General features: G+C 41.2%; 1 protein-coding gene across 5 annotated transcripts in view; it reads right to left on the bottom strand.

Moving 5' to 3' along the window:
- The window catches only part of AFF1 (ALF transcription elongation factor 1), a 173585-nt gene that overhangs the window by 8955 nt on the left and 138656 nt on the right, over positions 1–25974 (bottom strand). For all 5 annotated transcript variants that reach the window (XM_074993661.1, XM_074993659.1, XM_074993662.1 and 2 more), the window contains 10 exons: positions 23085–23241; positions 20684–21592; positions 17871–17965; positions 12482–12728; positions 10833–10918; positions 9177–9240; positions 3469–3605; positions 1256–1327; positions 591–684; positions 430–473 (listed from right to left, as the gene is read on the bottom strand). In XM_074993661.1, coding sequence (XP_074849762.1) covers positions 430–473; positions 591–684; positions 1256–1327; positions 3469–3605; positions 9177–9240; positions 10833–10918; positions 12482–12728; positions 17871–17965; positions 20684–21592; positions 23085–23241 — 1905 coding nt within the window. The remainder of the gene's footprint in view (positions 1–429; positions 474–590; positions 685–1255; positions 1328–3468; positions 3606–9176; positions 9241–10832; positions 10919–12481; positions 12729–17870; positions 17966–20683; positions 21593–23084; positions 23242–25974) is intronic.

Below are 25974 nucleotides of genomic sequence, written 5' to 3' on the forward strand. Positions count from 1 at the left end.
GAAGTGATGGAAAGAAATAAACAGCAGTTGACGGAGCGTGCCCTGACCTGATGCTAAGACCCTATAGGACCTACAGTAACTAACTACATGGTAACAGTAAACTGACTAACAATGGGAACTATTTACAGAGGAAAACAGTCCAGCAACTGCGAAACACACAACAGCTAACGCTGAGGTGAACAGGTTGCAAGCACCCTCACTGGCAGGAAGAAGGAAACAAAGGTGGAGGGGGCCAAAAGCATCCTCTGTAGTGTGGAATGTGTGCACCACTTCAGGAAGCATCTAAGCTGACTCCCCTATGGGTGTTGCCAAGGGAAAATCTTCCAGCAAGCGTACACACCTTTGCTGAATGGACATGAGCAAGCACTCAAAGAACTGCTTCTGTTAAAACATTGTGTGAGAGTATTTAATATGTATTTTAAATAATACCTTGTAACGCACGGAGAAGGTGCTTGTGCGACTCTGGAAGAATGCTGTGGCAAAGAAGGAAAGTCTAGTTAGATTTGAGTTTCACACTGACCTATATTGAACACTTGCCGCTTCTTTCATCTTTTCTAATTTGAAACCTTTTCAATGCAATCAGACCCTACCTTGAAGTGTTCATTGAGGGTTCGGGAATACTTTACTGCAGTGTCTTTTTTGTAACGAAACATGGCCATGTGCAGAATGGACTGGCAGCGCATGCTGTGAACAAAAACCAGGAATCACTGTCAGAACATTCAATGGCACTCCAGCGGCAATTCTTCACACAAAGCCTGAGGACATACAGATCCATTTTACTGCAAACTAAAGAAAGCTGGTGCTTCCTTGGCTATATATCCCACACAGCCACTGTGAAAAGATCACATCAGAGAAAAACCGTAATTGTTAGGGAAGTAGATGCACAACTTCTAGCATGTGTTAGGGGCCTCAGATACCCTGTGAATCCACAGCTTACTTGGGTGTGTGCCAACAGAACTTCAACTTCACAGCTCAGAAATTGTCATCCAATCACATTCCACCCTCAGTTTAAGTCACCTACATTTCCAGAGTTTCAAGTGAGAACTTTAACCTTACACGCGTGGGTCCCTAATGATATTCCACTTCGTTTTAAATGAGATATATAAGATTTCATTCTTATTAAGTATTTTCTGCATAAACTTCAGGGTACCCCAGCCCTCTACCCTTCGGAATAAAAGGTCTTTCAAGATACCAGATTTGAAAAGAGAATAAGAAATGTTGCCACAGAAGAGGGGGATGGAGTATAGCCACATACCACAGAACAGCAAAGATTTTTTCATGTGCAGATGCTGAGGTATCCGAAAAGGATTTTATTGTCATAATAAATCTGTAGGAAAACAAATAAGAAAATTAATGACCTTCTTCAAGTAACAGGGCTGGATTTCCCAATGTCATAAATACAGCACCATGTATGAAAGCCAGCATGGCCCGCCAGCACAGATAGTGAACCAGCAAACAGGAGACCTCAGTTCTAGTTGCAGCTCTGCCTCTAATGCATTGTCTGATCCTGACTAAGCCACTTTAGTAGCTGTGCCTCAGCTTCCTTCCTGGAAAACAGGGATAAAAATACTACCCACCTGTGTAAAGCCCTAATTAAGGAACTGACCTTATAGCTGTGCCACTGGTAGAAATCCCTTTAACTATAGCAGCTGTTCTACACATAGAACATCATCAAGACTGGGTTCTAGCAGAACTGTCCACCTTTCTCAGATCTGTTGATAGTGGACATCCAGAGGCTGATATACAGGAAGCCACAATGGGAACAGTAAGCACACAAGGCTCAGCATATGTTGAGCAGGTCAGAAGGATACGGCTAATTTAATTTTTTTCCATTGGAATATTTTTTGACAAAAATGTTTTTTTGATCAAAACAAACAAAACGTTTTAATAGGAAATTTTCATTTGGTCACAGGTTTTCATATTTTCAAAGAAAAAGCACTGAAAGCTGTTCAGCGATATAGATTGGTGTTTTTGTTCTGTTTTGTTTTGTTTTTTTTGTCAAAAACACATATTAAAAAAGGAAATTGGGAAAAAAGAATTTAAAAATTCCCATTAAAATGGTCTTTTTCACCCAGCTTTAGAGAAGGAAGGTAGATCACATGTGGGAAACATTCACCACACATTCACTTTATGTGGATTAAATGATAGCCGATATATTTCTGTATGATTTGTGCTTTCTTTAGCTCGTGAGATATTTCACATCCTTCCTAAGCGGAGTCTCCTACAACTGCAAAATCTCCTTTTGCAAAATAAGAGCAAACAAAAAAGAGAAGTGACAGGAAGGAACAGGCTCAAGAATGGACCCCTATGGGTCCTCACTAGAAAAACACACACACACACACACACACACACGAGGAGGAATCCCCATTGACAATTACATTTTGAGACCTATCAGTTATCCAGTCTTTTATATCCCTTTCATGGGGTCATGCTTATTTTATCACTCTCTAGTCACTTACTCAAATGTTTACAGACATAACATCAACAGTCATTACCTGTATCAAGCAAACCTGTAATTTCATCAAATATATATCAATGTATATTAGCATTAATTTATATTTGTCTCCTGTAGTTCTCCATTAACTGTGTCCTTATATACAAAGATACAAAGATACAGCCAAAAGAAAACCTACTTCAGAAGGTTATACAATGCGAGTTACAGCTATTTGGGCATACCTGCAGAATAAACGGTGAACAAAAAGTCAAGACCCTGGTATGAGGCATAATGGACAGTTCGAATAGGAGAGGCAGACCCCACAGAGAATGTGTAGATGATATAATAGACTAGTGTGGAGCTAGTCTACAGAAACTAAGCCACTGCACACTAGACGGGGAAAGATGCAAGGAAACAGTGAGGGAGGCAGACAGACACCAACGGGTGCTCAGCCCCTGGTTGTTGATGAGTAACAGTTGGTCCACTGTCTTGCCCACTGGCATCAGAAAGATAAAAACTGAAATGAGAGAAATTCAGAGGTACTTACATTGTAAGCTCTCTGGACAGTCTTTTTATTCAGTGCTCATGCAGTGCCCAACCCATGGGGCTCTTCAACCGTGATGGGGGCTCCTACTACAGGCTGAACCTCTCTAGTCTGGAATTCTCTTGTCCAGCAACATCCATAATCTGGCATGACTTTAGTTAGCCAGGTGACCACTTTTCATGGTGTGGCCAAGTTTCCCGTGATCCCATCAAGTTTGTTTACAGATACCAGTCCTGGCTCTCAGTGCTGTTCTGTGCTGGTATTTAGCTGTAATTTACCCCTAAATGTCTTCTAAGAGCCCAGTAAGCAGTGGAAGTGTTCGTAATGCTGCAAGATAATATTGACCTCCCCTGGTCCAGAAAATTCTCTTGTTTGGCACTTGTCAGGTCCTGAGGGTGCTGGACTAGAGAGGTTCAACCTCTACTAATTTAATACAAATAATAAATACGAATATTAAAAAAAAGTGCTACTAAAATGGCTTTACACTTACTTAAGGAGATCTATGGTGTCTGTGAATATAGTGTATGCTGATTTTGGTGCTAGTACATCAGATTCCATGGCAATCCCATACTCGATGAAGGAAAGGGCAGACTCCAAGTACTGAAATGCCTTTGCAACCTTGTCTGTCTGTTGGGAAGAAGGGGATCATAGTTAGCCAGCATGAAAAATGATGGTTCTTCATTCACCCTTTGCCACATCTGTGCCTTTTTTTGCCCCCCCCCTTTTTTTTTTGGCTTGGTTATGCACCCTTCAGAATTGGAGGGTGTGGGGGAAGTGGGAGGGAGAGAGAGAGAGAGAGAGAAGCTTCAGGACAATAACCAAGGGAGTTCCAACTCTGAGCCCAGTAAAAGTGTCTGACATCTCAGAGGCGAGCTGCACCTGCGATTTCCCCCTGAGGGGCTCCCAGGAGCTCCCTTTCCAGGTGACCTGCCTTCATCTGTATTCTTTGTAGAGTGGAATTCTGCAGTTCACCTGCTACAGTAGCCTCCAGTCACACCACCCTGCTAGTGTCTTATGCTCCCTTACATCCCATCTGATGGTATTCTTGTGGTATCACTACCTTCTCCTCTCACTGGATGAAATCCTGGGGCTCTGCCACTCTTGGATGGGATCTCTTGATAGCACCACCCTCCCAACCCCTTATTTCCAAATGTCTTAACATGAGAACCCCAATTGCAGTTGGTACCTGCAAGATTCTGTTTATCCGTGTGCTTGTGACCAGCATCAGTTTAAAGAGCTTTAGAATAGCTCCTTCCTAGCAGGCTTATTGACATGTGTCCAAAGGTACAACAGCAAGAAGGAGAAAGAGGAAAACCCACAAAAAGGCCCATACTTCTGGGTCTTGCCTGAAACTCACCATTTACGTCAACACTTGGGTAAGCCAGTGAGCCTCTGCCTTGGTTCCACAGCCAAGGCCCATGCACTGCCTATCTCGGTGTCTCTCACTAAGAAGTGGTGGCCTGTTGTCCTACTTCCTCTCTTAGGCCAGAAAGAGAGTATTCAAGATCAGTCTCTGTCTGGCCTTGTAACAAAGGTCACCCTTCTGGTGATAGGCAGATAGCTATTTGATAATGTCAGATTCATCCATTGTTGTTTTAAGCTCTCTTGGTATTCTCCCTCAAGATACTTTATCTCTGTCATTGTTTCCTTTCCTGTCCTGCTTGCTTCCCCCACCCTCTATGCCAAGAGCCTCCACCGATTTAACTCGGTGTAAGCAGCCAGAAGAATATCAAGCAAATAAATTGAAACATATATAATATTCAAGCAATATAATACAGCACTCTCACTACTTCTCCAGTGTGTTTAGCCAGACCACCCTGGTAAAAGAAAAGAACAATCTGAAGGAAGGGACAGCCCAGAAAACGTAACACCACTGGAATTTGATATGCCTATTTAAGAGAACCTACTCATACTTTAAGCAATAAATTTGCACTTTGCTTGCCATTAATACTATTATGTGAACTTCTGGAATACAATAGCCTCATTCTATTCTCAAAGTATTTATTTGGAAAAATACCCAAACAAAAGATTTCTCATAGGATTGCAAATATATCCTGTAATGGGAAGAAAATCCTGCATTTATCTTTATCAAGTGCTTAACATATGGAGTCTTACAGTGAAGTAGTTTGGTGGATTATTTTAATCTGAAAAAAATGGTTTATCCTTTATAACCCAAGAAGTCTGAATGCTAAAAGCCAAATGTTTAATATCAGATACCCAGATTCACATCAGTTAGTGCACTGCCCCTTGTATATGAAATTATTGGGTCTTCATACCGGTCCACTATTATACAGGGACTTTTTTCAGTTGTGTACACTTGTAATCAGTTTATCTTGAGACAACTGTAACACCCTTGAAATGTATTTTATCCTAAATTACTTACATGCACTCTCAAATTTAACTTCATGTTAATATATTTTTCCTGAGAATGTCCTTCGTTTCTTTTTAATTAACAATGTTGTGCATGCACTGTAAACAACAAACCCATAGGAGAAGCTATTTTAAGGGTTTTTGTTTTTTGTTGTATAGGCATATTCACTGGTGAAATCTGACTGCTTTTTGCTACAAAGTAGCCAACGAATACTGGATAGTTAAAATATATTTACTGCTGCTTTGCATCACCAGTGCAGTGCAACGCTGCCAGAGTCCATACCCTTATTTCCCCCATTTGCTGTCACTCTGTCCACACTATGGTACAGGCAATTTAGTTAACTTAGTTAACTGAATACTGAGATGCCTAGAAAAGGGGTTGGAGCCATCCTGTCTATCACATCCTGTGGTTCTGTTCCCTTCAGATGCAATGTCAGACTAGACAGCCTTCCCAATGCCAAGTATTTATTAGAAGTATTCCAGAAGGAACAAGCCACCTTAAATAACAATAAACCTCCCTGTACACATACCAACTTCTCCCGAAATCTCAACAACCCCGAGGACTAGGAAGGCTCAACTACTTCACACACTCCTTTCTGCTCTGAGTGAGCCTCTGCGCCTCAATTACTTCTGACAACTGCCTTTCTCTCTCCTCAGAAGGACTTTTCAGTCTCATACTTTTGTCCTCCAAGCACCCAGCTTTGGCAAAACGAGGCCTGGAACTTGTTGAAGACCGAACACAGCACTGGGTGTCAACCAGTGTACCATGAGAACTATCCAAGCGTGCTGTGAAATTCTGCCAATTTCCCCCTACTGTGGCTCTTTGCAGAGCCACCAGGAGGGGAAATGCCTCATGCTGGGAGGCAGCTGACATTCTGCTTCCTGACCAGAATGAGTTGGTGGGGAGCCCACCCCCACTCCCTGCTGTGGGAAGAGGAAGGGAGAAAGAGAGTCTGTTGGACCTGGGACACAGTTTAAATGCCATGTCCTGGCTCCAGTGGGCTAGCAGGGTGGGGAGCCTGCTCTGAGGGTTACTCGTTTACTCAACTTCCCTAGCATGGCGTTAAGGAAATTTTGAAAATGCGGTTTGTGCTCGCTGTCTAAGATGGCGTATGCTGTGGTGGATCTGAAATATTAATGCATTTAATCCTTGTTTAGCTTGTTGTGTGCACTGCTGTGTTGAAAACGTCTCCAGTAAGACTGTAACCAAAGTAAATGTAAGTAAACGTGATGTTTATGAGCAATCAATTCAGCTGAAAAAAAGAGGGTGTTCTGTGGAATTGATTGTCACATTGAAGTGTGCCGTGTTACTGAAAAGTTTGGGAACCACTGGAATACCAGATGCCTGAAGCTAACCACATGCTATTTCCTAAAGGTGTTTTGGGATGTTCATAACTGGGAAGCCACTGTGTGCTCTTTCAGCAAAGATTCCAATGGATTTGAGCATTACAGACCTACCAGTAAACATTTCACAACCCCAATACAAGTAAATACAGTCTCACTCAAGTAGCTAGGTTACATATCAATATTTATGAATTATTACATAGACCCAGGCCTGTCAGACCTCCAACCCTCCCCTCCTTGCTGCACTAGTGCTACCAACTCTTTATATTTCATTGTGAAATTCAAGATATTTGGAGTTTTTTTTTTTTAATACTCCAAGCTGTTGGAATCAAGGGATTTTGAGAATCTCAGCTTTCAGTTCTTAAAAGTAAATTTCTAGCTTTCATGGTTGCAGAGACGAGCTTGAAAACATGTAGCGAGCATACCTTACATGCTCAAAAACTAAAAGAAGATAAAGAGAAACCAACATTTATTTTGTAAAATGTCAGATTTTAAGCCAATCATTAGTTTAAGTGCTAGCCTCATTATTTTAGATCACTTGCTGTTGGTAATAATGGGTCTTACATCACAAGTAGTACCTTCAGCAAACAAAATGTATGGCTGGGTCAAATATTTATTTCACCCTCTGTTACAGTGTGTAAATATTTTCATGCACTCTACAATACACGTTCAGCAGTGCATGGCACTTTTTAGAACAGGCGTGTCCAACCCACGGGCCACATGCGGCCCTGGACAGCTAGTAATGTGGCCCCATAAGATCGTAAACTTTTAACATTATTATGTGATTTATATACATTAACTATATTATATATTTTATATGTGGCCCAAGACAATTCCTCTTCACTCAATGCAGCCCAGGCAACCCAAAAGGTTGGACACCCATGTTTTAGAACATTCAAAGACTTTCCAGGATATGAAGGGAAACAGGATATATAATGCATAAGAAGAGTTGAACTGCATATACCATTGAAGTGCACTCATCAAAAGACTGAACAACAGCAAATTTTATGAGGACACAGTAAAGCTGCAAAGGGCAACAGGATGTGTTATGCTACATCAGACTGCATGCGTAACCAACTGACACCTGTATAATTAACCCAATACAGTAAACCCTCAAAATACGTGGCTTCAAGTTGCACATAACTCACTTTAACACTCTCATCTCCCCCCGACTTGCGCGAAAATTTGAGTCAGGAACGCAACCCCCACATAAGTTGAGGGTTTAGTGTATATACCGTTTAGTCTATCTGATTTTCTTCTTAATCCACTATATTTTTCCTGTTCATTTCTTATTTCCCCATTCTCCTTCCATCCAAATATTTAATTTTTAGGTGCAAAACTGTTGTGCCTTGACTAAAATGATGAAGAGGCATAATTAACATTCACACAAACTGAAACTGGTGCTCTATCAATAGGGAAAAAGAAAAAGACCTTAAAAGCATTAGCCAGGGTCAGGGATAGAGCAAAGGCCATCTAGGATATTTGGCTGGTCAGTTTTCATTTTTGAAATTCGTTTTAATTGAAATGGTACCGAATCCTCTAGAGAGTTGTAAAAATACCTCAGCATTAATTTTTAAGTAGGAAGACACTAGAATTAGGAAAGAACATAAGTCACTTTCATTGTGGTTTATGTAGTGTTTTCAATAAAGGATCCCCAGAGATGAAAGAAACTAAGCAGATCTCACCAGTCTATTTTACAGCATCTAAAAGTTACATACAAACAAATCCCAGAATTTTGATTTTACAGCTACACTACAGAGGAAAATGCTCCTGTTATTTGATTATACCATAACAATAAAAAAAAAAGTATGGCTAATTATGCATTTTATTAAACACGTCTGACATATCTGTATAATCACAGTTACAGAGCTCATTTTCAATTTTGTTTACAAGAAGTATAATTATATTTTCAAAAAGAAGACTGTCTTAAAATTGACTGGTCAGTCTGCTCCATATATTACAGGCATTGTGATAGTTTTGCAAAGCAAAAAGACCTTTTAACCTCGTATAATGCGTATGGGGTGAACAAGGTCACATCTATTTGAATTGTTTTGTGGGACTCATTTTCTAAATCTGGTCAAAGGACCTAATTTGGATATAGTTCGGCCTTTAGCGGATACAAGCTGCTTTCACTTAAAAAGTATTATGAGGTCTTCATTTAACTGGAAATAATATGATCAAATCTTGTTCTTTTTCCTGCATGTGCAACATCAGAATGTGACAACTGGATTTAACACATGATTAATCTATTTTGAACCCCTGACCTTCCGCGATTGGATTTCCTGGTATATGTCTGGAAAACTGTGGGCTGTTCATTACCAATGGATACAGAACCAGGTAGGAAGGAAAGAACAAACACTGGGAAATATTAAACTCCTTTTATTCTCTAATCCGGGACATATGGAAACAAGCCCACCTTCATAAGAAAGCCACAGGGCTATTCAGAAAACCTTTTAACACTTCCAGCTGATGTCTGAGACTTACCATAGTGTCAGCTTTGTGCTTCAGCCTTTTGGCCTCCTCTATGTGATACTCAATCGGATGTTGTCTGAATTAGGGATGAGGGAGAGGAGACACCGACAAAACAAAAAGATGGAGTAAGTATCAATTTTAATGTCACAGCACAAGGACACTAAGTGCTGGATAGGCTGCTGCTGTCATTACTTAAAACACTATGATCACAAGAAACTGAATTCTGTCATGTGGTTTGGCAGTGCTCTGAAGTCGTGTTCCTGCTTAAGAAGCTTATAGTATAAATCTAACAGTTAGGGTGGTCCGTACTCCATCAGTTACATTGGAAAAGAATGTTGCGCTCCTGAGTATTCTAAAATCAGAAAATTCTAGTTTATGTTGCAAAGGCAAATTTAACTCTATCTTCACGCACATAAGCATTAATTTAATTGCATTATCTTGTCTTGCTTTTCAAATATAATAAAGGATATTCTTCTACTGTCTTTGATTTACATGTGCAGCACACTGTCATAGCATTCACTGTTCTAGGTACGCCAGACAGACAGCTCATTAAACTCATGTGGATGCAAGATACACAGTGAATGAGGCAGAGGTGCTTAGAGAATCATGCCTTATTCCCGGGATGCTCAAAGTGTGTGTCGCAGAGAGAGCCCTCCAGATGCGTGTGAAATTTTGTAAGGGGAAGTGCAGCACAATTGGCTGCTGGATCTCTGGCTCCTCCATCTCATTAAAAATGTCGAAATGTTACTGTTCTTATGTACGTGTATTCACATTTCTATACTGATTAATACAGTTTTTACACTCTACACACTTGTTTTCTTACACATGCCGAAAAGGGCTGTCTTTTTTTTTTTAAACATGAACCTAACCAAAATTTCCATTGATTTGGATTACATTAGACATGTTGTGGGGGAGGGATCTGCTAATTGCAGGGATGAGAAGCGGAGCCTATGTAAAAAGTTCTCTCACGCTTGTCTTATTTAATGTACATTTTATAAAGCATACTTCTGACCATGTACACCCCTATACATTGGAAAAATTTTTTGCTGTATAAAGTGTGCATAGCTCATGTAAAACTATCAGAAAAACAAGCAGGACTCTGCACAGACTACTCTCATTTTCAACTAAAAAGCACACCAATCATACTGCTCCTGGGCAAAGTGCATAATTCAGCCAAATAAAAACCAATATACCCTGATGCATACAAAGGGACTCCTCAAAAAAAGAGTGATTTTCTTGCTAAATGATGAGGAAATTCTACCCTGGTTGCCCTAGAGCTGTAAGAGAAAGGGAGCCCAAAAAAAATTTTTTTTTTTTTTTAAATATGAAACTGGGCAAGTCAAACTCTGCTGGGTTATCACACGTTAGCCACTAGAAAGAAATACAATTTAAGGAGAAATCTCAATAAAGAGAGGGCGTTCAAGGGGATACAAAGAAAGGAAGTCCTAAACCAAAAGGAAAAATATAATATGGGACCATCAGATTAATTGTGAGAAGGAGACAATTCAAAAAGGCAGTGAGACCAGATATCTATGCAGTGGTAGCACTGTGCAGAGTCTTGAAATTGTGGACAAGAAGTTTACATATGGTATAAAGTTAAAGTACTGAAAGGACAATGAATTTGACTTGATCAATGTGAAGAGAGGATGAAATAAAGATAAATCTTACTTTTCAAACTTGATTTGAGGTCTCCTTGGCTTGGAGGTACCATTTGGCAAAGGCGGCATTGGAAATTTGACATCTCCTGAAGGTCCCTGGGAAGTCACCATGCAGAGAAGAACTGGTCAAGGAATTTGTAATCAAAAGCAGTTTTAAAAACTTTGGGTTTCCCAATTAAAAAGAAAATAATAATTAATTAGTTCCAGACTATACTTCCTTTTCTGCCTCTTTGTGAAGGCAGAGGAAGCCCGCCTTCTTACATTATTGCTTGTAATCTTTAACAAAATGTAAATATCGCCTGAGGGAGAGAAATTAAATAATAGTTTTTTCCTTGCTACCAAAACTAGAGCTGTTTTTAGCAAGACAATGGCACAGTGAACTAAAACAGCACCAAGACTGATAACTGTTTTCTCAGTCTCCAGCAATGTCTGGTACAAATAAAATCATCTCCATGTTATTCATTCAGACCCATTGCTAACTTTACTTTTGGGTATGAGGCAGCAATTGCTGAATTTAAGTTACTCGCTGGAACTCCAGACGAGCACAGAGTTAAAACAGAACTTGAAGTTGCCTAGTACAACTGCCCTCCTCCTAGAAACAAACAAGCCAGGATTACACATATCTATCCAAACATACATATCAGTGGATATAAGTAGATTATATAAACTGAAAATATCAAGGACTAGCCACAACGATCTTCCACTCTGCTGCGAAACAGTTTTAGAAACAGTGCATCCAAGCATATATTCATGTCCGATGACATACAGGACCCTGCCCTTTAAAGTGAATTCAAGATTAAAAAAAAAAAAAAAGTTTTAAACAGGTGGATTTTGCCTGTGCACTGTGCCTGCAAATGCTCCTACTCAAAAATAAGGCCACTACTGAAAATGAAGTCCTATACCCCAAGCATCATCTTTAAAATGTGTTCACCCTACTACTTATTTGCTTACTGGCAGGGTGAAGGCAGATGGGAAACTTTACAGAACGCGTCAATTTAAATTGCTTTGAACAGCTTGTACCAAATCACCTAGGGCCTTTTATGAAATCCAGTGAAGCCAATGGAAAGACTCCCATGGACTTCACTGGGGTTTGGATCAAGCTCCTGATGTACAACAGAAATTGCTGGATAACTTAGTCTTGACCAGCAGATGTGCTGCCGCAAAGGAAATTATTTCTGGAACAAGAAAATCCTAGTAAGTAACATAAATAACTTTAAAACTTATTACAAATTAATGCATTTTGCAAATCAGCAAGTAAAATTAGGAAACATACTGGGGAAAAAAAAGGTGCTGCAGCACTATCTTTGCTTTATTTTGTTATCTGGAGTTTTAGCAGCACACAAATTATTGCAAAAAACGAACAAGTAGGGTACTTTGTAACAAACAATGACATCTTATAACAATCAGAAACCTCACCCTAGTATCAGCCTTTCTGCTGTTGTGGGTGGGGGTGGGTGTGTGCTGATTTTTGGTCTGCAAGATTTTGCTAAACACACTGTCAGGAACTGAATAAAGAAAAAAACTTGTCTCAAAACCCATAGAGTCACTCATGCCCAGGCCTTGTCCTTTAAAAACATTAAGAGAATGATGTTTCTGAAGGAAATGGTAAAACACGCATTGCTAGAATGAAAAGTTTTGCCGTTAACAATTCACACCTACTTTGCTGCCCTTTGAATGTTCAGAATGCTTCCCCTCCACTTTCCTGTGCTTGGAGGATGAAGAATCCTTGCTCTTGGTACTGCCATTACTGGTGGCAGGCAGCTGGCTGCAGGTGCTGCTCTCACCCTTGTGTCGCTTTTGTGGCATCTTGGCTGGCTTTTGGGCAGGCTGTGTGGTACTCATTGGTGGCGGCGGCGGTGGTAGCGGGAGCTCTTTCTTCAGTGCCTCGGCTGGACATTTGGATATTCTGGAGATGGAAAACAAACCACATTTAGGGTGTTCATGATATACAATACAGGCCTTTGCAAAAGTTAATTACAGGGTTGATTACTCTGTTCAGCTGGAGACTCTGGAAGAGACAGATGACTAATTAAAAAAGAATCCACCGAAAGCAAGAAGGAACTTTAGGGACTTTCTGGTGATTTAGGAAACATGCTCTCAATTGCCATCAACATTCAGGAAAATTATATTTGAAGCAGCAATAAAAAAAAAACTTCAGGTTTGTTGTTAGAGAAATAATTCACAGCTAAGAGACCTGGCGTTGGGGTGAAAGTGAACGGGCTCACCAGTGTGTGAGGGGGTGGGACAGACTCCCCCAGCAGTCCTTCATGGCCCCTGATATCACAGTGGCTAGGAGCCCCGGGGGCTGCAGCAGCAGAAGGCACAAATCCTGAGGTTCAGGTGACAATCTGAAGGGCCCAGGTCTTCCAACTGCTGCCATGGTGGCTGGGAACCCTGGTCCCTTTTAAATCATTGGGTCCTGGGGCAACTGGCCCTTTTGCTACCCTGGCTCTGCCAAAAAAATCTGGCAGCACTGCTGTGGCAGTACTTTAACATTGCTACACCAAAAAGACTGCCGTGGCAACACCGTCAAGGCTGCGAGGGGAGGAAAAACAGGGGCAGTGATGTTGAAGTCCTAGATACCATCATTTTTCAGAGTCTCTCATCGTTATAGGGCAGATTTAAAATCCGTGATCTCTGGCAGCTTATGCCGCTTCTGTAAACCTTACTGAACTGGGCACTGCACCTGCTTTGCAGCTTCTTTGGGTTGTTAAAATGGAACAAGGCTGCTGGAGGGGAAATGGGAATCTGGCCACAAGATCTTTACAGCATGGAGTCAAAAAACCCACCAAAGTAACTGAAAAACCAGCTCCAGCAAACCTATCGCCTTCAGGAGAAGTAACAGAGAGGGAGCCGTGCTAGTCTATACACTATCAAAACAAAAAGCAGTCAAGTAGCACTTTAAAGACTAGCAAAATAGTTTTTTAGGTGAGCTTCCGTGGGACAGACCCACTTCGTCCGAAGAAGTGGGTCTGTCCCACGAAAGCTTACCTAATAAACTATTTTGCTAGTCTTTAAAGTGCTACTTGACTGCTTTTTGTTTGTTCAGGAGAAGGGAGAATATGGGGCCTCGTGCCGGGCACCAAAGAGCAGTGCTCGAACTGTGGAGTGATACCTCAAAGTGGGTCATGACCCCATTTTAATGGGGCCGAAGCTAAAGCCCGTGCCCCATCAGTTGGGGCTGAAGGCCTCAGTGTCTAGTCTCAGGTTACAAGCCCCCCACCAGAGACTGAAACCCTTGGGCTTCAGCTTTGGGCCTCTCTTCCAGGCACAGCAGGGTTTAGGCAGGTTCAGGCTTTGATCCCCCCTCCAGAGGTTGTGTGATCCTTTTTGTTATCAGAATTGAGTCATAGTACAATGAAGTTTGAGAATCACAGCCCTCAAGAAACTCCAGCTTTTGTTGGGCTCATGGTAGAGGCACATTCCAGAACCAAAGGCCTTCCATTAATAATGGCCTGCTGCAAACACCCACATGTTTAAATGTAGGGACTGTCAGCACAGAAACCTCACTCAACATCAACTGCCTTAGTGTCTGCTCATACAGTTAAACTCAAGCCATCTACAGGTCAAAGCCAGTTACTTTGTGTTCCATTGAAATTAATAGCACACCACTTCAGTGGCTGCAGATATGGTTTTATAGACTCCTACCAGCTAATGCAGCCAAGCAGATGGGTAGCTGCACAGGTTATAGCATAAAATCGATCTACTTTTGTGCAAAGTGCACTGTAGCTATTTCACTGAGAATCACAAAGGCATGGATAATTCTCACACATCTAAGAGAAACATTGCAACTACAATGCTGGGTTCTGAAATAAAAACACTATTTTGGATACTAATGGCAACTTGGACTCCCCAAGTATTTAGGGTACAAAGGACACCCCAAAATTGTGAATGTTTTGGATAAAAGAAGGACAAACCTCCCTAATAATGGAAGTTGGAACCACTTCAATCCTACTAAAAAGCACATTTGTTCTCCAGATAAGGCTTTGGCTGATCTTCGCTTATCCAAGCCCCAGTCTTGGCAAAGCTTTGAGAAAAGCAAGGACACTGCACCATCTGGGTCTTATTAAAGTCAGAAAGTTGCAAGTCATCTGCATACTTACACCAGCCCAGGCCACGTCTTCCAAGTATCTTCTCAGCAACCTCACATATGAAAAGGTGACAGAACAGAGCCTTTCAGAACTCATAAGCCACTTAGAACATTTTCTGTCCTCCAACATTGTCACCTGTCCCCTCACAAACAGGGAAGAGCAGGACTACTGAAAACAGACACTGTCTATCCAGCTAGGCCCCGCGGGCAAGCTGCCAAAGCTGCACATTTAGTGAGATCAAAGGCAGAACTAATAGTATCAGAAATAAGACCTGATCTTTTGCCCATCATTAGGTGATCACCAACTAAGAAGACCAGAGTGGTCTCCATATCTGTACCTAGCCAAAAACAAGAGATGTCAAACAAATCTGAGGCTGTTAGATGGCCACGTTCTTTAGTAAAACCTTTACAATATTCTTTTACGTGGGGAAAGCTAAACAAGGCACCACAGTTCAGGAAGCCACCTATACCCTGACCACACAAGGCAGTGAAGCACACACTCAACTTTCAGTCTGTTAGTAGTTCTGTAGAAATCATGTGTTTAAATATTTTGCCTGACTAGAGGCTTGCAGTGCAAAGGTAATTCACAGTATGCCAGAAGCCTTTGCCCTCAGGACAGAGCTACTGCTTAATCAGGGAAATGGCAATGGCAGCTCCTGGGTCCCCCATCCTGCTGCTCCCACCAACTACCTGAGTGATCTTAACAAAACAAAACAGCAGTCGTTTAGCACTTTAAAGACTAACAAAATGATTATTAGGTGATGAGCTTTCTTGGGACAGACCCACTTCTTCAGATCTATAGAATTTCCAGTCCAGACACAGTTATACAGTACAGAGTTTCAAAAAAATATATTACAATAAAAACTGACAAATCAAATACATGAACTAAAGTGGGTCTGTCCCACGAAAGCTCAACACCTAATAAATCATTTTGTTAGTCTTTAAAGTGCTAAACGACTGCTGTTTTGTTTTGTTAAGATCACGCAGGTAGTTGGTGGGAGCAGCAGGATGGGGGACCCAGGAGCTGCCATTGCCATTTCCCTGATTAAGCAGTAGCTCTGTCCTGAGGGCAAAGGCTTCTGGCATGCTGTGAATTACCTTTGCACTGCAAGCCTCTAGTCAGGCAAAACATTTAAACACATGATTTCTACAGAACTACTAACAGACTGAAAGTTGAGTGTGTGCTTCACTGCCTTGTGTCTTTAAAGTGCTACTGGACTGCCATTTTGTTTTGTTAGAGTACAGACTAACACACTACCGCTCTGTTACTATTTAACCTGTGTGACCTTGGTTATGTTACTTAATTACTTTCTGCCTCAGTCTTTGTATCTGCAAAACGTGTTCTGTTCCATTCTACCTCACAGAGTGCAGCGGCAGTCAGTAAAGCAAATAGGATGTTAGGAATAATTAAAGAAGGGATAGCAAATAAGACGGAGAATACCCTACTTCCCCTATGTAAAACTATGGCATGCCCACATCTTGAGTACTGCGTGCAGATGTGGTCTCCTCACCTCAAAAAAGATATACTGGTGTTAGAAAAGGTTCAGAAAAGGGCAACTAAAATGATTAAGGGTTTGGAATGGGTCCCATATGAGGAGAGGCTAGAGAGACTGGGACTTTTCAGTCTAGAAAAGAGGAGACTGAGGGGCGATATGACAGAGGTATATAAAATCATGAATGGTGTGGAGAAAGTGAATACAAAAAAGTTACTTACTTGTTCCCTTAATATAAGAACTAGAGGACACCAAATGAAATTAATGGGTAGCAGGTTCAAAACTAATAGAAGAAAGTTTTTCTTCACATAGCGCACAGTCAACCTGTGGAACTCCTTACCAGAGGACGCTGTGAAGGCCAGGACTCTAACAGAGTTTAAAAAAGAGTTCAATAAATATTTGGAGGTTAGGTCCATAGATGGCTAAGGTATGGTGACTAGCCTTCTGTCGAAGGTGGGAGATGGATGGCAGGAGACAAATCACTTGCTCATTGTCTTCGGTTCACCTCCTCTGGGACACTGGCTACTGTCAGCAGACAGGATACTGGGCTAGATGGACCTTTGGTCTGACCCAGCATAGCTGTTCTTATGTTCACACTACCCCCACCTTTCAGAGGGGGCATGGTAATGAGGCACTTCGGCAGACGCTAATGAGGTGCTGCTATGAATATGCAGCACCTCATTAGCACAATGGAAGCTGCACACGCTTCAAAACTGCTGGTTTTGAAATGCACACCACTTGTGTAGCTATGGGCCTCCTGAAATGACCTCCCTGATTTTGAAAGCCCCTTCTTCCCATTTGGTTTTGGAAAGAAGAGGCTTTCAAAACCAGGAGGGTCATTTCGAAAAGCCCACGGCTACACGGGCTGCATGCGTTTCGAAACCAGCACTTTTGAAGCATGGGTGGCCACTATTATGCTAATGAAGTGCTGCATATTCATAGAAACGCCTCATTAGCATCTGCCAAAGTGCCTCTTTACCATGTCCCTGCTGAAAGGAGCGGTAATGTGGCCACAGCCAGAAGGTGTATGTGTCTTAATCGGTTGTAAAGCAATGCACCTGATTTAAAAAAAAACAAAAACAAAAACCTGCTATGAATATTAGCAGAAACTCTGCCTTTACAGCTTCCAAAAACAAAAATGGCTACAGAGGCTGAAAAATGGTGGGAAGGAACTGGGTATAGCAAGGAAAAGGAAGAATAGCAAGGAAAAGGAGGAAAACCAAACCAAAACATCCCGAGAAATCTCAAAGGACTCAGTCCAGAGTTTTAAAGGTATGTGCATGTGTTATTATTATGAAGTTAAATATTAATTTGCCCCACATTACATTTCAGAGAACACATACGTCACATTAAGCAATACCATATTTGCTGGGAGAGAACCGGAAAACAGCTCCTCCCCATAATCTTTTTTGAGAAAGAGCTCAGTTTTAAGCATTTTTCTGGCATCTCACTACTTTATACTCACTTTGTGTTACTGGAATCTTTCTGACCTGAAGACAATGATTTAGTTTCTTTCTCCAATTTGATTTTCTTCTTATCAATCTCTTTCTCCACTTCTCCCTATTGAAAGCAAATTATCAGTACTTATACTCCAAAAAACATGTAAAATTGCAGGACGATTCATGGACATTTGATTTCCTAATATTAAGACAAAACCACTAAAAAAGACAACATGAAAATCCAGATTACATCCGATTAATCTAAACTACAGTTCCCTTGAAAAGAATTCCAAGTGACATTTTGTTATTGTTTGCTTCAAGAGATATAGTCCGGAGGAGGGGGGAAGTGGAAATATTTAACCCCACACACAACTATTCCAAAAGAAAAAGGCATTTTCTGACTTACACTAGTGACAGAAAGTATTTCTAAATCACTTTGTGGCATTTTGTTGCTAATGAATATCAAGCATACAGAACATGAAGGATGAAGCATATAAAAACTCCTTACAGCAAGGTCATTAGTGCTCAGGGATTGTGTTTAGTGATATGCCTCTCTTGCCAAAAGGAAAATAAAGCAAGCAGGAGAGTTAAACCACAGAATTCCCCGAGGTTATTTTGTCAGAAATAAGATACATGGGGAAATTGCAGAAAAAAAATTAATGGAACAATTGTCCTTATGGTCTCGCTAAAAAAAACACCCAGGTTCTCAGGCAGAGATCTACAGAGAGAGCTGGATAAACAAGAGGTAAATGCTGGGTAAGTATTACAAAATCTTAGAAAACATTTGTGTATACTTGTCAAATTATCAACTGGCACAAAAACTTGAGATTTTTAAATATGGAGATACTGCTCAGCCCATATATAAGCTCGTATTAACCAAGCCCATCACTCTAACTAAATAGGTGAGGGCCTCACCTCGCAAAGGGATCAGTTCTGTGAGGTATCAACTGCCCTCAACTCTCAGTGATGTGAAGTACCTTATAGGCTTGGGCACTTTATGGAGTCAATTTTTTAAGATTATTATAATAAAGAGCATGTCTTTAGATCATCCAAGCAACCACCCTCTCTAACTCCTCAACTAAGAAACCCAAGGATTTTTTCGGGAATTCTTTTTCACTTCCCCACAGTATGGACTATGGGCTTCTCAAGTTTCTCCAAGACTCCTCAGCAAACTATAGAAAAATACCCTGTGTTCCATGGCCCCTTTTTCACAAAAAGAGTCACTATTTCTCTTCCCAACAGCATCAAATACTGCGATTCTCACAGTTGAGAACAACCCATTTTGTGTTTGCTGAAGAGTTAGGAAGAGCTGGGAATAGGCCCTGACATCCACAAGTTACTTACCACATGAACTCATTGAACACAATGTAATTTACTGACTATGTGTATATGTGACTGTGAACCATTGATCACTACTCTCTGGGAATGGTTAACCACCCAGTTAGTCATCCACCTTATAATAGCTCCTTCTAGGGTGTATTTCCCTAGTTTGTTAAGGAGCCAGTCATGCAAGACTATATAAAAAGTCTTACTAAAATCTAGATGTACCACATTTATCGCTTCCCCACAGATGGGCTTGACATGATTTGTTCTTTGTAAATCCAGGTGGTTACTTATCACCTTATCTCCTAGATGTTTGCAGACTGTTTCCTTAATTATTTGCTCCATTATCTTTCCTAGTGAAGAAGTTAAGGTGACTGGTCTGTAATTCCCTGGATTGCCTTTATTTCCCTTTATATACATATGCACTATGTGTATCCTTTTCTCATCTTCTGGAATCCCTCCTGTCTTTTCAAAGATAGTAGCTAATGGCTCAGCTATCTCCACAGTCAACTCCTTGAGTATCCTAGGCTGTATCTGTAGTATGCAGACAGGCTTCAGGGGATCAAAAAAGCGATACTGGGTTAAATGGAAACTACTAGAAAATAAAAGGAATGCTTTTACAAGATTTTAGTAAGAAGATTAGACAAGATAAGGAAATTCTTTGTGTTTGTTTCATTTAAATTAAGATGGTTAAAGGCAGTACTTCAACATTTCAAAGCTGTATTAAGTCATTGTTCAGTTATGTAATTCTGAAAGAACCATAATGTTTTGTTCAATTACAAACATTTCAGAGTTACAAACAACCTCCACTCTCAAAGTGCATGTTACTCTGAGGTTCTACTGTACTGCTCTATACCACCTTTGTGTAGATCAGGCCTAAGACTCCCATAACACTAACAAAGATCAGTTCTCACTGAAGGCATCTCCGCAAGCAGGAGACAGTGGTGGTCTCTTGCAACTGATGTTGAAAGGGTTACACCAATAAATGCAAGGGAAGCATTTCAAACACCATGTTAATTGTAACAAAAATGGCACTGGGGCCTCCTCTACTTACAAGTGTGGCTTTGGCTAAATTCAATTCATTGAAAAAGGTAGCTATTTAGAGAAACATTGGTAAAATCTAATGTTCCATATTCCCAAAGCTGGCTGAAATGTCTTTAAATTAGAAGGATGTTTATTTATTTATTTATTTATTTATTTAACTTTTTCTCTGAAAAACACAACATTTTGTTAAAAGCTCTCTGAATATTTGTGTGACTGTTAAAGAAACAAGAACATTATTAAATAGTTGTTGACATGAATTTGCTGAACTGGTTTTTGATAAATAAAAATATTTAATAACCGGTTTGACAGAAGTGTCAATTAAAATTTGAATATTGGAGGGGATGAACAATGGGTTCATTCTGTGAAATGGAAACAACTTTGAAGCATTATTTAAAATGTCTCCCCTGCTTCCACAAGCTCTGCCCATTGAATAACACTACCACCATTGTAAGAACACTACCCTTCCTCTCACCTTTCTCTTTTTTAGAGACTTGTGAGGTGATTCTGTGCTTCTCTTTTCCAAATCCTTCTTCCTTGTGCTTGGGAGCTCTTTACCCTCAACTGTCTTCTGGCGACTCGCTTTCCCTGGTGGCTGGGGAATTCTTGAAAGGAGAGACAGCTCAATTTTAACAACAAGAGCGTGAGAAACTGGGAAATCCCGCAGAGGTGATAAACTCTTATCTTTGATAGGTAAGAAAAGTTTATCTGTATAAAAGTCCTCTTTGAGAACAATGGCAGCCTTTTTCCCACTAGTCCTGGCTGGGGTGTCAGGCACCTGGCTTTGAGTTATGGGACTGAGGGGGAAATGTTCTGGGCCAGCTATAGTGTCTTTCACGGGCTTAGGATCCAAAAATGCTTTAGCAATGGCTTGGTGTGAGCTCTTGTGCTTTTTCTTTTCCAAGGGCTCTTGCACTGTCCGTTTCAATTCCTTTTTGTCTGTAGATTTTGGCCTCCCTTTCGTTTTTACTTTTGGCTTGTCTCTGGAAGACTCTTCTTTAACTCTACAAAGAACAGGCTCACTCTCCACCTTCACACTTCCCCTGTGAGCCTCTTGTAGTGGAGTCTTGCTGGGCTTCTTGGTACCCACTGTGTGCCTCTGAGAAGGCTCCTCAGTGTGCAGGGGAGACTTTTGGCAGGGCTGTTTGCTCGGCAGATGTACCGCCTGGGGAACCCTGTTTGTTTTGCTTGAGTTTCTGGCGTGTAACTCATGTGATTCAGAATGTTCATGAGAACTGCTGCTGCTGCTTTTCCCTTGCCCCTTGATTTCCTGATGACCATGCCTATGGTCAGCATCACTGAGATTCTCACTTGGTGCTGCTGGTTGGTTCACCTTGGTCAGCCAGTTGTCCAACTGCCATTTATTTGATGTTGGTGGGTAAGGCTGTAAAGGAAAAATAGTTTGATGGGTGTTATCCCTGTGGATTATTCTTACGCTTTAAAAGTCAGATGCTATCAAACCCCAGGAAATTTTACCCTTTCTTTTCAAGGCGCAGGAAGTGTAAGTAAACGTAAGACCGACCACACTAAGAAGCTTTTAACAAATTCTCTCTTTTAGCACAGGGCCAATCTGACAATTCGTATCAGACTCTTGGTCTCCGACAAGCTTCACCTTTGCATTAGTAAGAGGCCCTTCATTCCGCAGGGAAGTTTAGCCTTGGGTCACCTTGTTGCAAAAGCAGATATCCTTGGCTGATTAACCAGTGATGCTGACCCAATGTGAGTTAGGGCAGCAACTGTGAAATAACTGGCTGATGACTTTAAAGCACTATTCAGCAACAGTGAAAGTTATTTCCTACCTCTATTAGGGCACCTAGAGCTGTTTTGTGTCTGTGGACTGGAAGTCAGAAAAAAAAGATTGGGGGTGGGAGAACCACAGGCCTGGGAACATATGTCAGAAACTGCAAATTAAAGGCATGATTGCCACAGCCCACTCTAAACTCTTCTGCTGCCAAATGACCTTCAGGTGCATTCCAGCATTCCACAGAGCATAGAGATGTCCCCAGTCATGATCCTTTATTTCCAGCTAGGCCCTTACACCAGAGAATAGCAGTCCTGAAGGATTCCCCTAGATTAGGCAGTCCTCACTACCCAGATCCACTGGGTTTAAGTCTGCTTTGTTATGGGGAATGTCTTCATTGCAAACACTAAGAAAAAAAGATGAGTTCTCAACTCAAGTTCGCTAACTTGGAAATTTAATAGCTAGTAATAAGCCCGAGGAGCTGCTGTAGTCTTTGACTCAACCTGCAAACTACAACTGCCTCGCCTGCATTAACATTCTAGCTTGAGTTACAAAAAGCTGCTTTTTAGGTATCCCTGCTATTGCCATCACTTTTGTCTGCAATGAAATGTTCTGTATGTGTCTTGCCTCAGAGGGTAGCTGTACAGATCTGTAGCTCCACAAAAAAACACCACCACCTTCACCACGCAGTCCTGTACCACCTGAAAGATTGTTAGGCAAATTGTTACGTTTTTAGTCTTTAAGGTGGTACAGGACTGCTTGGTTTTATATATCTCAGGGTATGTCTACATTACACAGCTTTTAGTGACAAGGCTGTGTCGACACACCCTTGTCGCTGCACGTCAGTTGTGTGAATGTTGTCAGCTCTTTTGTTAACAAAATACTTCTACCCCCACTGAAGGGGTTTTGCTTTGTTGGCAGCAGGGCACTCCTGCCAGCAAAGCAGCATGCAAGCTTTCACTCGCTGCAGCAAAATTTCATCATTAATGCAGGTGGGGATGAGGGGGAAGACATGGAGAAGACAAACATCATTTTATCCCCAGGTTGCTGCCCTTTAACCGTTTGGTCAGTGAGGAATTAGAGGCAGTAGGGTTCGTTAACCCTTGCTACCTCCTATGTGTGAACCACACAGTACCTCAGACAGGGAAGTCCTTGGTGGCTCATTTGCTTCGCTGTCACTTGAACTGCTCTCGCTCTCAGAATCTGAAGAATTGTCCGAATCACTGGTGCTCCCTGACTCTGCACTGCTGGACTGTGCTGATGCCACCAACTCCGGCTGTGATTGCGAGGCACTGCAAGGCAACCAGGCGATCAAATCAGAAAGCAGTATGGGTGAAGGTTTCTATGACTTAGAATTAAACAGCTTACATTTTGGCATTGGTGACAAGGGTGTGAAGGCAAAGGGAATTCATTACTGTACCATTAAAAAAAAGGTGAGGGCTCAAAATAAATCCTCCCTTTAGACACATGAACATGTGATATTACAATGATTATAATATAATCATTGTTGCAACCACTGTTATATGCTTGCACCATGTCTTGTACAAAGTGTGCCAAATAAAATGTCCATGAAAAAGCTGATGATTTGCTGATTTTGTTTATACTGTTCGTATGCATGTACCATTTTTATCTGAAGTAAAAGGTACTGGCTATGGGCTTACATATCAGAGGGATAGCCAAGTTAGTCTGTATCTTCAAAAACAAGAAGTCCTGTGGCACCTTATAGACTAACAGATATTTTGGAGCGTAAGCTTTTGTAGGCTTGTATTTCAAATGTCCGCTTCTGGAAGATATCAACAGGAGGCTTGTCCAGCTTATTGTGAATAGCTGTGGCAATGTTCCTTAGGCGGTGATAATCCACATCTGATGAGCTTTTCTTTGAATGTCCAAACCAGCATGGAAGCAAGGGCTGCTGCCTAAAAAGGACATAGTCATGTATAGACAGGTGACCCTATCATGTGACCAAACTGATCTTGAGACAATCTTTACCCAGCCAGAACAAGGGGAGTCCCTGCACATGGCTCTAGGGGAGTTTCCATTTGGTGTTCAGTCTGGCTCATCACCTCTGAAGGATCTCTGCTATGAACTGAAGCCTGAAAGGACCAATAGCCCATCCTAACAGAGTGCATATTCTAGAGACTTGAGTTAAGCTAGCAGATTTTTCCTTTACTGCTACAAGCCCGCACCAAGAACTTTGTAACTAGTGTACATAATTTCTTTCTTCCCTGCCCTGTCCTTCCCTTCCCTCACGAACCGTTAGATTTTAGATTCTAAAGGACTGGCTAAAAGCATGGTTTTATGGGTAATAGCCGAGTTAGAAATTGACCTTGGAATGCGGTTGGTCATTTGGGATCAGAAGAATCTGTTTTGATTTGGTGAAATTGGTTTTCGTAACTTCTCTCCCATATGTAAGGAATGGTATTGATGGTAACACAGGAAAACTGGAGTGGCTAAGGGGATTGTTTGTGTGAGTTCTTGCTAGCCAGTGTGGCGAACAGAAGTCGTCTTTGTAATATTTTTTGGTGTGCCTTACAGTGGAGGACCCCAGTAATGGGTTGTAAGAAGCCCTGTCACTAAACAATCCACCCAGACCTGACTCTCTCAGCACTGCGCTCAGAAACCTCCTGTATTATACCACCCCATACAAGAAAAATATGGCTCAAAATAAAGCCTCCATTTAGCCATATGAACATGTGAGCAGAGTTGCATCTGCCACCATAATAAGTTGGGAAGTCCTATTTATATGGCAAAAGTAAAAAAAGTCACTGGAGATTTTTAAAGCCCAGTTTTTCAAAAGGCCAACATTCAATGGGACTGACAAATTCCAACTAGATAAGTATGAGAGATTAGTTTCCTGGAAAGGTTTCATACACACTTCTCTCTTCACTGGGTTTGCCTCCTTTCCTTTCCATTCTCCGTGCAAAAGTGGCAAATTACCCCTAGACCACCCATCCCCTCAAAGCTTACAGCTGAAGTCTACAGAGATGTATAAAGTTCAGTGGAATTTAGGATTGACAAGCACAACATATGTTTTGGAAAGGGGTTAAGATCATAGTGTTAACCTAAGAAACCCACATGAACACTGATAGGTTTGCATGAGTAGCTTTCAATTCTTTTGATGATCTACTCTCATACTAAGAGAAAGCTACATTTTAAGAGCTTTCCCAGAAGCAAACTTCCAAAAATTATCACTTCTAAAAACTGTCATGCCCTTGTGCAAGTCTGACTTTTCAGACCATTATCCTTTGCTTGAAGTTAACAGGTTAGTTAACAGGCCAAAAAATTAGATCTATATTTAAGCTGTCTCGCTTTAAAAGGGTTCCAAGTTTTTTAAAACAAAACCAAACAAAAAAACAAAAAACAAAACACGCAATGGTTTGTGTGTGTGTGCCTGTGTGTTTTGCAGGGAGGAGAAGAGAGTTAGAGATATAAACCTCTGACCTATTTATCCAGCCCCAAGACAAAGTGAAATTTTGGTGTTTTCACTTAAAAAAATTAAGAGAAGGCCAATTTTTCAGATGTTAGCCATCTAAATAAACAGAATGATTTTCATTGGCACTGAGCACCCTCATATCTTGCAAGAGTCAATGATAACTGCAGGTGCATACTTCATGTAAAAAAAAATCAGAACAATTAATTAGGTGCTTTGTCATTAGGTACTCTGGCCCAAGTTCACAGGCTTTGTGACTATAAAGACAATCTTACTGGCGTAGCCTCCCTGCCACGATGCTGTATTAGCCTAACACTGCAGCTTGAGAAGAAGTCAGGCATGCCTCACTTGGTCTACTCCAATCATCTGAGGAAGTGGGCCTTGCCCATGAAAGCTCATGACCTAATACATGTTAGTCTCTAAGGTGCTACAAGACTGCTTATTATAAATAACAGAAAGGTGCATCTTCTACTCTTCACAAGGACCATGTTCTACTCTTGACCTCGGTGCGCATCGCCTGTCATTCTCGACAAATGATCCATTGGGGAGCGAGGGTAATATCTGTCCCTGACAGCTTCCTAGTCAGGTCTGTTGT

The sequence above is a fragment of the Carettochelys insculpta genome, chromosome 4, assembly GCF_033958435.1.
Source record: "Carettochelys insculpta isolate YL-2023 chromosome 4, ASM3395843v1, whole genome shotgun sequence".
Classification (NCBI taxonomy): domain Eukaryota; kingdom Metazoa; phylum Chordata; order Testudines; family Carettochelyidae; genus Carettochelys; species Carettochelys insculpta.